General features: G+C 41.0%; 2 protein-coding genes across 4 annotated transcripts; one reads left to right on the top strand and one right to left on the bottom strand.

Annotated features, from left to right (window-relative positions):
- Window positions 1–3,889: 3,889 nt before the first annotated feature.
- On the top strand, window positions 3,890–9,786 carry LOC129722293 (uncharacterized). The gene is made up of 6 exons (XM_055675635.1): window positions 3,890–4,459; window positions 4,557–6,961; window positions 7,243–7,865; window positions 7,923–8,201; window positions 8,262–8,708; window positions 8,833–9,786. The coding sequence occupies exons 1-6, from the start codon at window positions 4,162–4,164 to the stop codon at window positions 8,921–8,923; spliced, it is 4,143 nt and encodes a 1,380-aa protein (XP_055531610.1). The 5' UTR covers window positions 3,890–4,161; the 3' UTR covers window positions 8,924–9,786.
- A 24-nt stretch (window positions 9,787–9,810) lies between these two features.
- LOC129722294 (aarF domain-containing kinase 1) lies at window positions 9,811–12,936 on the bottom strand. Of its 3 annotated transcripts, none has more exons than XM_055675636.1 (3): window positions 12,717–12,936; window positions 10,895–12,162; window positions 9,811–10,833 (listed from the first exon to the last, which is right to left on the bottom strand). In XM_055675636.1, exons 2-3 carry the CDS (start codon window positions 12,107–12,109, stop codon window positions 10,492–10,494), a joined length of 1,557 nt encoding a protein of 518 aa, XP_055531611.1. In that variant the 5' UTR covers window positions 12,110–12,162; window positions 12,717–12,936; the 3' UTR covers window positions 9,811–10,491. The 3 variants fall into 3 exon arrangements, with proteins under 3 accessions (XP_055531611.1, XP_055531614.1, XP_055531613.1); XM_055675639.1 differs by having other exon boundaries at window positions 12,889–12,925; XM_055675638.1 differs by lacking the exon at window positions 12,717–12,936 and adding an exon at window positions 12,444–12,602.
- Window positions 12,937–13,403: the final 467 nt, after the last annotated feature.

The following is a 13,403-nucleotide window of genomic DNA, read 5'->3' as shown; positions in this document are numbered from 1 at the left end:
AAGTCCAATAACAATGAAATTAAATAGGGTCTTATGGGGCAACAAGACCTTCCATATGGTGTCATAATTTTGTGAAAATCGGTCCAGCCATTTCTGAGAAAAGTGAGTGAGTTTAAACAATGTTTGAAACACGTTTCCTTACATAACTTTTGAACTACATGTCCAATCATTATAAAATTATTTCAAAAATGGTTCAAAAAACAAGCCCGTTCTTTTGATACCAATTTTGTTCAAATCGGTTTTGTAGTTTCTGAGATAATGAAGTTTTGTGATTTTCACATTTTGATACCTAACCTAGAAACTGAAAATCTGATTACAATAAAATTGAATAGGGCAATTAGTTTCATGAAAATCGGTCCAACCATCTCTGAGAAAATCGAGTTAGATTGGGAGACCGTTACACACACACACACACACACACACACACACACACACACACACACACACACACACATACATACAGAAAATGCTCAGCTCGTCGAACTAAGTCGATTGATATACCAGATTCGACCCCCTGGAGCACTTTTATACCTTTGGTTTTTTCAGTGATTGCTATACCTTTCTAGGAGAAAGGCAAAAAATATAGCTATTGATGAAAGTTGTCAATTTAATTCTATCTCAAATGCATTATCTGAAAATGAAGGTTCTCCACGATCTTTGAGAGTATTAAACTTTCAGAGTGTAGGCGAGAACATTATTCTTTTCGAAGGCCTAGGCTGTATTAAAAAATCCGAAATAAAGACTTTTCAAATCTTGCTGCGATAACGAGAAGTGGAATAACATGGATACTCTGTTTGCACTTAATCTTAAATTAAAAAGCAATATTTATATCTTACATGAGCATATTGTATCATTCATAGAGATAAGTGACTTTTCACCTGCACACACTAGTAAACGTGTATAGCCATGTAGAGTTGCTTCAACACTTTCTCCTAATTTTGCCGATTACGTTCACCAGCTACTTTAGATTCCTGGTCACAAATTTAATACATAAAATAAGTATTCAACTGAACAATTTTCCAGCTGTTTAAAACGTAGCATTGCAAACAAAACAGCGATTTATTTGTGTTTTTCTCAACGGGTGACACTAACACATTCGTACGTAAGTAGGTCTATACATTTTTGGTAAAGTTTTTCAAAATATCTGCATCGCTTATTGTGTTACATGTGCAAACTGTGGGATCAGATTTTGCTACAATGCTTGGCACCGAAAGCTGTAAATGTTTCTTACTCTTCGCAAATCTAGGTTCAACGTACAATTTAGTATATATTTCATAAGAAGTGAGGACGGTAAGCATTGCAGTTATTTCTAAAATCTGGTTCAAATTTCCAAGAAAAAGCTTAAGGGTAATTTATTTACACCAGTTAAGACAGACTACGAAGAGTGTAAAGATTATGAAAAATTGTCCATGATTGTTGATTTGCTTCGAGAAATAAATAGCGATACGAAAAAAGAGGGATAGAGAAGAGGAAAGAGCAGTGAGAGAGAAAAATTATCCAGAAAGTAAAATATCCCATGTCTAAAATATAGTTTGGTCAAAACTCTACAATTCAAGCAACCAATAAAAGATTGCACTCAGTATGATTTTCAAAGATCTCTGGAGCTTTCATTTGAGCATGCGAACATCAAAACCGGAATAAGCGTTCTGTAAAGAGAGTTTTTTTTTTTTAATTTTCTTTTTTGGTATACACATATAAACAACATATTAACACATACATACGTACAGGCACACATACACAACATACATAAATTGTTCAATTCGTCGATCTGAGTAAATTGGTATACAACACATAGCTCTCCGTGCCATTAATTTGCCTTTAAAGTTAAATTTCTTATATAAAAAATACTCTTTGATCAATATTTTAAAATCTAAGCCACTAATCAAAAATCCACTCGGTAGCATTCTGGGGGAGCACAGTAGCTTTCGTTTGCGTATAAGATCATTAAAATCGGATATTGCGTTCTGTAAGAAAGGTGCGTTAGTATTTTGCGGCACATACATACAGACAACATACATACACACACACACACACACACACACACACACACACATATACACACACACATACACACGAACAGACATTGCTCAGTTCGTCGAGCTGAGTCGAATGGTATATACGATTCGGCCCTCCGGATCATGGATCTATTTTGCGTTTTTCGACCGATTTTATAACCTTTGTTTAGTATAACAAAGGTAAAAAACGATTTCGAATTTTAACAACTGTAATTGGTGAGGAAGGCCAGGTTAATACAATTTTTCAAATATCTTCACACTCCACAAAACAATGTCTTTATGCATACACACATAGATTTTATTGCCGAGAGCTCAACAGCTGATAAATTCAGCGAAATGTTCTACAAGTTTTCGGCAGAATTTTCAAGAACTTCGGCAAACGAAATTAAAAATCTGCTGGTTTACGGTGGATCGATATATTTGCTGAATGTTCGTCGAAATTTATTGCTGACATTTGTTAAAAAATTCGCCGAGCTCCATCAGCTGTTGGGAAGTTTGCCGAGATAAATTAAGTGTGTAGGAAATCCCTAAACACGGTCCCCGTTGAAAGTTTACAAAACTTCCAGTGACACATTAAATCGAGTGCGGTTAATCAACCGACTAATAGGTTTCCAATTTTTCACACGCGCTCAAATGTTTTCAATATTAAGACATGTCTTCACATTTGGCATCCTTGTCATGACACGTAACCCAGGGTTATATTTTCCCCAAGCCAGCAGCGGAAATGTCACTTTGCTTACTATCTGGGTTATATTCCCCAAAGGCAGCAACAGCAATGTCACTCTGTGCACTACTTGCCAGTTAGTGTAAATTTAAAACAAATATAATTTTTCAATTTTAAAATCGAAGAAAACTCGTAGAGATCTTAGACAAATTACGTAATGCCTACTGAAAGGTCGGTTATCGATTAGTATAAGAAAAAGCAAGTATTTTTTCAAATTAAAACCCCCTATTCAAAGAGTTATTTATCCAGCGCCGGTTACTTCTACACTACGTTTGTTCCACATTTGCTTTTATGATTTGCTTCCAAATTGTTCCTTGGGTGAAATCTCGGATTTCAGATATTTTGTGTCCAAATTTCAGTTTGGCGAACCGAGATTTACAGCTGTCATTATTTTTTTAACCGAGCACTCAGTGGTGTCGTTATCGGCAATAAATTACGGAGACCCGGCAATGAATTTCAAGTATGCACGGCGACGCTAGCGACATCACTCTCTACTTTAACATTCAGCCAGACGAGAGGTTTAAATCGGGGGGTGGCGGTCTGTGGGAGACTATATATTTTCGCGCACATTTTTTTACTCACTTTCTATTGTTTGCTTGTCAGTCTGTTCTCTGTGATACAGCTTAATTGGCCCTGACGACTCTGATATTTGTTTGGCTTTTGCCGTGGGGTAAGACAGTGAGTGAATTTGAGTTTTTCTGAGAAAACCTAAAAAATAAACAAATCTGAGTAACTCGCATGTCTCTGAATATCCATCCTTAAACTTTTTTCCCACCGCAAATATCCAGTTTTTTACGCGCCATAATGGCGGACACTATAATGCAAAGTTCGTTATAAATTACTTACCCTTTTGACAACTCTGCTTACGTCAGTTTGAAGTCTTCATATATTTTGTCTTAGAAAATGCAGCTCTTTCAGATGACATAAAAAACTGATATAGTTAAACAACCCAATTGCCTACGGAAATTCGCATAGGGGCGAACAATCTTAAAAATCTCTTTCACTTGTGTCATCGCCAATTAGCTGTTATTCAGCAAAATTTTTTGTTGGATTGTGACTTACGCTTGGGGTGTGCACAGTCTTTTGCCCTACTTCCGTTTTAATGTGTACTAGCACAAAAATCTTATTTGGTAACCCTATCGATTATGTCGTCATCGTTCTGAGGTTCGGAAAAAAAACAAGAATCAAGGCCATTTGGCACTTGTAAATTATTACTGAAAAATATCGCCCAATATACTTTCTAGCTTAGAAAGCGTGTCATAATTTGTGATACTAGTAAAGTGCTTGAGTGCTTAATAGTTTAGATAGTTTGCTATGTGTGCTTGAGAGCTGTTTTGCGCTTTTTTCTTTCAATTTATTTTTCCTGCAGAGAGAGAGAGAGAGAGAAAGCGAGAGTTTATTTCTTCAATACCAACTTCCGTCATGACTACGGAGCCTCACGGAACCGTCATGACAGTAACTATGCATAGAGTAGAAGAAGCTGCTACTAATCAGGTGCCTGGTGATAAGCTAACATCTGTACAAACTTGTACAAATACCGTGACTGAGTCATCAAATACTTTAGAACACGAAGAAGGGGAAATCGACGATGAAGAAGAGGACAGAAATGGCCTTGAATATGAGGACATTAGCTCGGATGAAGAGTTCACTATCCGGGAACGTATTGCACAACTGGAGGCAATGGACAGTGAGCTGGGACGGCTCACTGTGAAGCATAATGGTAAACGGGGATTTATCAATTGTTACACTACCTGCATATTTACAGATTTTTTACCCAGAATAAAACAGTTTATTATAATAAATTATCTCACACTCAGCTAGCTTCAAGTCCTCGACGGCAGTGGACGATGAGGCAAAGGAAAATTATGAATGTGTTTCGGATGACGAAGACATCGAAATGTACCTGAACCGATTTGAGCCTGTGCCTAAACCCAAACTGCTACCGCCGCGGCGGAGGACGACATCAAAAATGCTTCGACCTTCACGCCGTAGAACTGGAACACGACGAAATGTAGGGTCTTCCAGTAGCGCTAGGAGACATACCGAAAAGTCAGCTAGACACAAAGAGCAGCAAGATAGAAGCCGCCACAGTCATAGTGGCCTTCGTAAGGTATCCTCGATGAGCTCCGTCATTCATCGGCGGCACAAGAGGCGAAAAACGCACGCTAGCAATAGTGTTCCAGTGGTTAATATTGGTATTTCAAGCTCGGATACATCCGAGACAGAATTTCCATTAGATCGTGCTAGACTGCAGGCGGCTTGCAACATCAGTAGTAATCGAAAACGGAAGACTGATAAAGAAAATTGGGATGCACTTAAACGAAAACTTAAGGGGCAAATTCAGAAGCGTAGAAAAGAACAAGCAGTGAAACATATCGTAAACGAACCAGTGGTGTTGGATGTTGATGAATATGGCGAGGCAGAAGAGGAGGAGGATGAGGAAGTTTTACAACTCAGATTACAGGCCCTCAAAACTAAAGCGGAACTCAAGGAACCTGATGTTATAAGTTTACTAGAGGATCCAATTTCGCCAAATAAAATTGCTGAAGAGCAGGAACTGCGATTGCTCGCATTGCGCTCGACTTTCACTAAAAAGCATCAAATGAGACTGAAAAAAAGACAAGAAGAAAGGCCGTACTCTCCAAGTGACGATATTCCATTATTACTTTCTCCTACGAGTGATTTTCCTACCCCACCGGAGCCGGAAATAACTAATATCGATGATGATATTCAAATAATTGAAATAAGGCCAGAAACTGTAGAGATATCAGACAGTTCTTCATCTGATGACGATAGCAATCGGATGGAAATTAGTCCAACAGAGAGTCTTCAATGTCCAGAATCTTTAGAAGAACAGTCGAGGGATCCTGTTCCTGAAAATGTGGAATACTCGAAAAGCGAAGAGTTAGATGCTCCTGTTCCGACTGTTGATGAAGATCAGCCGGCGATGATTGAAGACACTTCTATACCGGAGCCACCACCGCCACCGATTATTGGAAATTTACATAAAACAACTGCAGATGAAGAAGACGAAGAACTCCTTCGCAATCAATTGTTATCCAATCTGAAGCCCACCGCGGTTATCTCGGAGAGTCGACCCATGACACCCGACTCTATGGCTGAAGAAGAGGCAGAGGCCCTTAGAGCATTGATACTTTCGAAAATGAACAAGAAAGCTTCTGTTCGTAATAGGGAACAAACCCAAACACCTCCCCAGGCTTCGGATATGTCTAATCAATTTCATTCGGGTACTTGCCAAAGTTCACCAGCTCTGATAGTTCCTTCGCCGGTAGACATGGCCAGCACAACCGCAAATCCTATCGTTACAGCATCCAATACAAATCCGCCACGCCTTTCGACAAATCCCAACCTAATTACACTGATAGACAAACGAAAGATCGCTCGTAAGAAGCGCAAAAAATCAGAGACCGCGCTGCAAAATCGTGCCGCCAAAAAGGCAGCTTTAGCTTTAAATGCGCCGCTAATAGCGATAGCCGCTCCACCACCAGCACGGACACTAATCAAAGCACCTGTAGTACAACAGCCTCCACTTCCTCCTCTCTCGGTTGCACTTCCTGCCACTGCCACCACCAAACTGGTGAACAATCCAAACAAATTAATCAATATAAATACTCCACTGGTAATATCCACTCTTTCGCCAAGAGAACGCTCTGCACCCGTCGAAACATTTTTCCAAAAGCCCGTCCGCAAATTGATTATTCAGGTAGGTAATTCCGATTCGGACTCTGATCCGGACTATTATCCGCCAGCGGATGATTCCATACAGGAGGAACCGCAGGAGGTAAATCGTTTGCGTGAATCGTTTCTGCGTGATCTCGACAACGCTAGTCCTTCACGGGTAATGTTAGAAAGCCCAACATATTCCCCGGTAGCACCGACCGTCTCTAGCGGAGGCGTCGAAGATGAGGGACTTGAAAATGAGCCGTTGACGTCGGAAACGACACCGGCTCAAAAGAATCCCGAAGCAGACAGCAATCAAGTGCCTTTTGAACAGCGGTTGGATCATTTCCTGAGATCCGTTCGGAGTAAAATCGATCAAAGTCAGGCCACCTTGAATGGGGCAGCTACGGATCGACCGGCACAGCGCAGCACGAGTGCCAACGTCACTCCGTCGACGGTTGGTAGTGGTCCACATGGTTTGGGCGCGGCCAGTAAGCCAGTCAAGCAAGCGGTTTCCGCACCGGTTCCCGTTACACCCTTGGTAAGTATGCGGTAATAACTGGGTTAGGAATGTTGATCTTAAAATGGTTTCAATGTACAGTCGAGTAACAGGCAGCTCCGAAGATTTTTCCTTTTCAATGTAACAGTTTTGCAATTTGATGTTCATGATAGTTCCGTTAAATACTCTTGCTCATCTTTGGTAATAAATAAGATAAAAAAGTCACTGGCATTCGATTCGGTGGTGGATCGCATGTGTTCCATTCGGTACCCAACGGACCGGACCGGAACAGCCCAGCACATATTTGCTTCCATCATTCACAGGCTGTTCGTCATCTGCCAAAGTCGGCACAGTTGGAGTACAAACGGCTAGTAGCTCGAATGGCACAATTGGAAAAACAAAAGCAGATAAGAATAAATGCCTTCAATCAGAGGGATGCACACAGAACGGCGACTCTGACGAAAACTATTATCAATTCTGGTGCGATGGACGCAGGTGGCGCAGAAAAAAATCATGAGCTGGTTGTAACCATCAACCGCGATGGACGAGATGTGCAAGACAAAACTAATCAAGTGCCGGTCCCAGCCAAAAACCAGCCGCTCACCAAACGAGACTCTGATACACTGTTCAAGCGGGTTCTGATTAATAATACGGTCATTGCGGAGAGTAGTAGAAGTAACACCCAGCCTACCGTCGAAAACCAAAACACCTCAACCGAAGAAACCAAAGAACAATCTAGTGTGGCTAGTACAAGCCCGCCAATAGATGAGAGTAATGACAGTATACCTACTAAAAACGTGCCTACGAGTCCCAAGCGTAAGGTTGGATCAGTACAAACTGACCATGAGATAAGCAGTCTTCGAGAAGAATTGCATCGATTATCGACAGCCAATGGCAACAAGCAAAAGGTGCTTGCGATCGCCGAATATCGTTTTGCGAAGCATAGGTAGCGTCCCTCACATTCCATGAACGAATAATCTCAAACATCCACTCTCGCTTTCAGTCAAAGATTTCACAAAGAACTACGGGATCTTATTGCGACGGTGGAAAATGCCCAGCATGAAAGGCAAAAGCAATATGATCTGGAGAATAAGGTGGCTTTCCTTAAAGAAAAGCTGACGGTTCTCGAACGCGCCCTAGCGCTACACAAAGGCCGTATTGAGCTGATATTTCCGGCACTACAGCAGTCGCACACTAACGTGATGAATAGCAGAAAAAAGTCAATCGAGTTGAATAACCTGTGTCTAGAGATAGGACGAGCTGTTAAAGGGCCAGACTATAAGTGAGTATTGAGAAGATATTTGAAGAAAACTTAGTGACTTTTTCCCGATAATTGTTCCAGTGCTCCATCCGTCGTGAACAATGAAATCCACGATCAGCTGAAAGTTCTCACATTAGAAACGAAGAAACTGAAAAACATGAAAAAACTGTCACTGGATGAATTCAAGCAAATGACGGCTGAACAACGCCAGACGCAGGCTATGCAACGCCGTCAGCTGACGGAGGCAGACCGTTCGCATGAGTCTGCAGCAGAAGTGAAGGATCAACCCGCAGAAGCAAATGCAACTTCCAAAGAAGTAAAGGTAGTCGTAACAAAAGATCAAGAAGATTCTCGCTCTGTAGCGAATAAGGAAAAGCCGAAACAAAACAACAATGAAACCTCTGGCCCGGGAAGTATGCATTCGACATCAGAGCGGCCGACTCAAGAAGCTCAAACGACTGTGGCCTGCGAATCCCAGACCCGATTCGGAAAGTATACATCACCTCTGGCGTCCTTCAAAGATCAAAGGTTAGTGCCGGGATTTTTTCCTCTTTCTTAATTTTTTTTTCTTCATTCGCATGTAGTCAGATATACCCCAAGCGAGTAATACATTTTTCTTTCTTCTATCGTTATTATTCATTTTTTATTCTAGTGCACTAAACATTCCGGACGGTGTTATCTGTCCCTATCAGATGCGTGGCGAATGTGTTGATCAGGACTGTAAATTTGAACATTTTCAGTAGTGAAAAGTGCATTGTACCCTTGCTCCTCAGTTCCCACTAACATTTCCCAACCCTTTCCACAGTGAGATAGTTGCCATCTTTTTAGTTCGATTGTCTCATCCCCGTTGCACGTGATCGCACTTACGCTTAGTGAATACTGTTTTGCGTTTCCCGTATGATCTTGAGTTTTTCACACTACTTGTGTTTTACCTTTTTTGCCAAAACACCTCACCATCTTGCTAACGCATCAACGGAAGGAACGTAAAAGAAAAAAAAACTCGTTAGTGGCTCGTGTGGATTTATCGTGAATTGTAGGTACACAAGTTAACTGGATAGCAGCGTGGCTGATATGTGATAGAATTGTAAATCTATGCGTGCTCAGTGCAACTTTTAGTGCAGTGAATGTCTGTGTATGCAGCAGAGACAACCGCATCCAACGAACAGGAAAACGTATTATCTATAGAAACTCGCGCGAAACACAAATCGTACAAACAATATCTATTAGCAACATAGAGCAAACAATCGCGTTGCTTTATCATGAAGAAGATTTCAGTGATTAGATATGCCATATTTCGTTTAGTTTCGTTTTTCTGCTTGTTTTCTTTTTTTTTCTTTCAATTACGTCGGTTATACATCAGTTTGCAGTTGATGCAAACTGACCACATTAGGATAGTTTATAATTTTGCGTTCTTGAGACATACTTCGGTGGAAATAATGGTTTTACTACTGCTGCAGTGATAGCAGAATAACTCGTTAAGTTCATAGCCGGTGAAAAACAAAATATCGAATCGTTTTCGATCCGATGGGCGGTTACTTTTAATTGAATGTTATCAATGAAAAAAATGTATTAGAAAAAAAAATGAGTTGAATAAAATCAGTTTAAGAAGAAGGATGCTTCTCTACTCTGATTTCTAGAACATACGAAACTATATTTATCATTAGTGTCATCATAGAGGAAAGTACGCGGAAAAACTATGCCACGCGCATCCAGAAAACCGCTGCCCTGACCTTGCCAATGGATGAAGCTGTTTTCACTTTCTTAAAAGGCAGTTGTCTCTATGTCTACTAGCTTGCGTATTCACAGTCGACGATCATCCAATGAAATTTTGTAGATTTTCTTCCCCAGTCTTATTGTCCGCGTATCGTTCTTACATTGCACGAGGGTTTGCATCTCCTCCACCGTTCAACTAGTTTTGAAAATCGAAAAAAATCAACGAATTTCTTTTCTACGAAATACAAACTGATTCTTCTAGTAGTTCCAAATATATGGATGAATTTAGAAAGCACCAATTTGTCTGACAACAATTAAAGCTTATTGGCATATTGCAAAACATTTTACTTAATGAGACTTCATGCGACACTTCCTGTACTTAATATTATACACATGTTGAAATCAAACAACAATAGCGCCTTTTAACACTACGCTTTTTCGTTTCCTGTTTTTTAAGGTAACTAATTTTAAACAAACGAAAACTCCCATTTTGCGGATAGCAATTGACGTTTTTTTCTACCCAACACCCAGAAAGCATCACACGGATTGTTTTTTTTTCCTCGCAGAGAGCTTTAAATCGAACTGGTTTTTGTTCTTCCTAGAAAATCATCCTCAGTGCGGACAGCAGTTGGAAAGTGATTAAGCCTCGATACAGATAGTACAGATTCAGCTTCAGAATTGCCCAATTCTCGCGCAGGCAGGTCGATAGCTTCTGCCAGGGATCGGGTGCCTCCATGTATTCCCGATTGCCAACGTTTTTAATGCAGCACTTGCTCATAACCCAGAAGGCGGTCATGCGGTTTTGTGTTTTCAGCGTCGTTTCGATTCCCCTTATCAAATCGTTCGTCTTCAGCACCAGCAGCATCTGTCGGTCGACTTTTTCCAATACGTCGGAAATGTGCGGAATGACCAGCTTTCCCTCCTTTTGAATCATTTCTTTCTACGAATAGGAACGGTTTGAAATTTAGTGAGCTCTACTGAATACACACTTCTAAACTTACCTCGCTCTCGTCCTGTTTGACTTTATCGATTCCACTAATCACCGAATTCCAAGGCCGTCCGGTAACCATACAGGCAAACAGACCCCACATACTACCTTCCACTCCAAGTGCATGGGCGTGCCTTTTCATACCAGCTTGATCTACTTTCAGTATACTAAGCCATAATTTAGAGTACTCGTATCGGAACTTGTCAGTTAGTGAAGCGTACAACCCATGATCAAGCAATATTACTTCGTTTTCCCCCTTGCTACTCTTGCGTACCAGTATGTTTCCGGGGTGCGGATCGCTGTGAACGAATCCTTTCAAGAAAATCATGTTCGAATAGAGCTGCCCGATCTTGTTTGCGATATCGTACGGGTCGAGCTTTTCCTTTTTAATATAGTCTAAATCGTTAACTTGACCACCCTGAACATATTCCATGACTAGCACGCGAGACGTTGTATATTCCCAAAAGATTTTAGGAATTTTCAACCAGCGGTAATCCTTAAACATTTCCGCCACCTTCTCCGCGTTGTGACCTTCATGCTCGAAGTCCATTTCTATAGGTATGTTTCGTTTCGTTTCCTTCACCAACCACTGAAACTTGAAATCTGGAAATGCCCACGAGACTAGCTTAACACAAACTTCCATTGTCTTTATGTCAACTATTGAATTTCCCTTCACGTAGGGATGTTGCACTTTCACGGCTACTTCCGTGCCATCCTTGAGCGTTGCCCTATGCACTTGAGCCAGTGATGCTGTTCCGAGTGGCTCCGCATCGAACGAAGAAAAAATATCCTCCGGATTCACTTTCAAATCTTGTCGTATTACCTTGTACAAATCTTCGATAGGGTTCTGCGGAGCGTTGCTATGCAGAATTTTCATCGTATTCACGTATTCATACGGGAGCAAATACTCCAGCGCCCCAATGTGCTGCCCTACCTTGATGTACACCCCACGGTTAGCTCGGCACAGCTCCAGCAGCTTTTCTGCGGCTAGCTTGTGGGTTTCACTCTTCAGCTTCAGGTATGCTGGATCTTTTTTATCGGGCCACTCCTGCTTGTAAAGATTCGCCTTGTAAGTGGAAGCGATGTCAAAAACGGTCGCGCCGGTACGGCCTAACCGTACGATACCAATCGAGTTAAGGTCATAATCGTTGGCGTGTAAACTAAGCGCAGTCCCGAGCAGGGATCCGCCGAGAATGCCGTACTTCAGTAATCGTCTAGTAGGCCACATTGTTCCAGCTGATGTTGTGTGGTAACTATATGCTAATGAGGTGCATTAGATATCTGTAATAGAGAATTGAAAACAGTTATCTAGTTGTAACATCGTTTTCGTTTGTTTCATTAAACGCTGATAAATAACCCAGACGTGCTATTTCCGCTTCTCCGCAACCAATCAGCAGATCGTTACTATACCATTGATACACCGATATTGCCTCGAGCATGACCCCCTTTTCTAAACTACTTTCTTTTAACTACCTGTACCGACTTATTAATGGATTCGCCACTCTTTTCTGGCAATGATATCATTTCTGCGCACACATAATTCTTCACACCTATCAACGTACCTGGCCCTATCAACCGGTTTTCCCGCTTGACGGTGACCATGTGTCGGATCTGGCAACACGCGGTCCTCCAATTATGCTAAATAGCACATCTTTCAGCACAGTGACAAACCCGTTTTTTATGAACATTCATATGATAGCATAGTAACCACTAGTAAAAAAAACTGCTTATGCTGGCAAAGATGCTACGAGCAACAGAAGATCAGCCACTTTTCAAGGGTAAACAAACGATTGCTTACGTAAATGTATACTAACTTTTATTCATTATGTACTTACTTTTGATAAAATATAATAAAGCTAACTTTGCACTTAAATTAACTAACTTTAGTTAACAACTAAGGGGTCACGTTGGTTGCATCTTCCTTGGTCAAACAAAAGAGAAATTCCACCACGCAACCAGCGAAACCTGCGAATAACTGTGAATGAAGACCAAGATGTACACACGCACCGCTCGCTCACCCCGTCGGGTGTTAGTGGTTCACTGGAGGATGAGAGGCGTAGGAAGCAGCGTTGCCAGGTCATTTTTTTCAAAAATCTGGAAAAGGCAAAATAAAAATCTGGAAAAAATCTGGCAGTCATTTCGTGGAGTGAAAGGATAAATTTTCGGATAAAAGTCTTGGGGTACGCAAAATTTGAGGTGACAAAATTGCAAAATTTCGCGTCAAAATTGAAGTGATGACCTTTTTGCGGATCAGAGAAAATAAAATCTGGATAAAATCTGGATCTTCCATGAAAAATCTGGATAATTGGACATCAAAACTGTTTACCTGGATACATGTTCAAAAATCTGGATAATCCAGCTAAATCTGGATACCTGGCAACGCTGGTCGGAAGACAAAAAAAAACGATAGAATGAAACGAACAAATTTTGTACATAAACGAACACATAGGCCGACCATTGACAAGCGTTGGTGAGAAACACGTGATCAATGGAAATGAGCATTCGCCGATGATGTGTGAGAT

This window comes from Wyeomyia smithii, chromosome 2 (assembly GCF_029784165.1).
Source record: "Wyeomyia smithii strain HCP4-BCI-WySm-NY-G18 chromosome 2, ASM2978416v1, whole genome shotgun sequence".
NCBI classification, from domain to species: Eukaryota; Metazoa; Arthropoda; class Insecta; order Diptera; family Culicidae; genus Wyeomyia; species Wyeomyia smithii.
The sequence above is the reverse complement of the archived record's forward strand: the minus strand, read 5'-3'. Positions and strand labels throughout refer to the sequence as shown.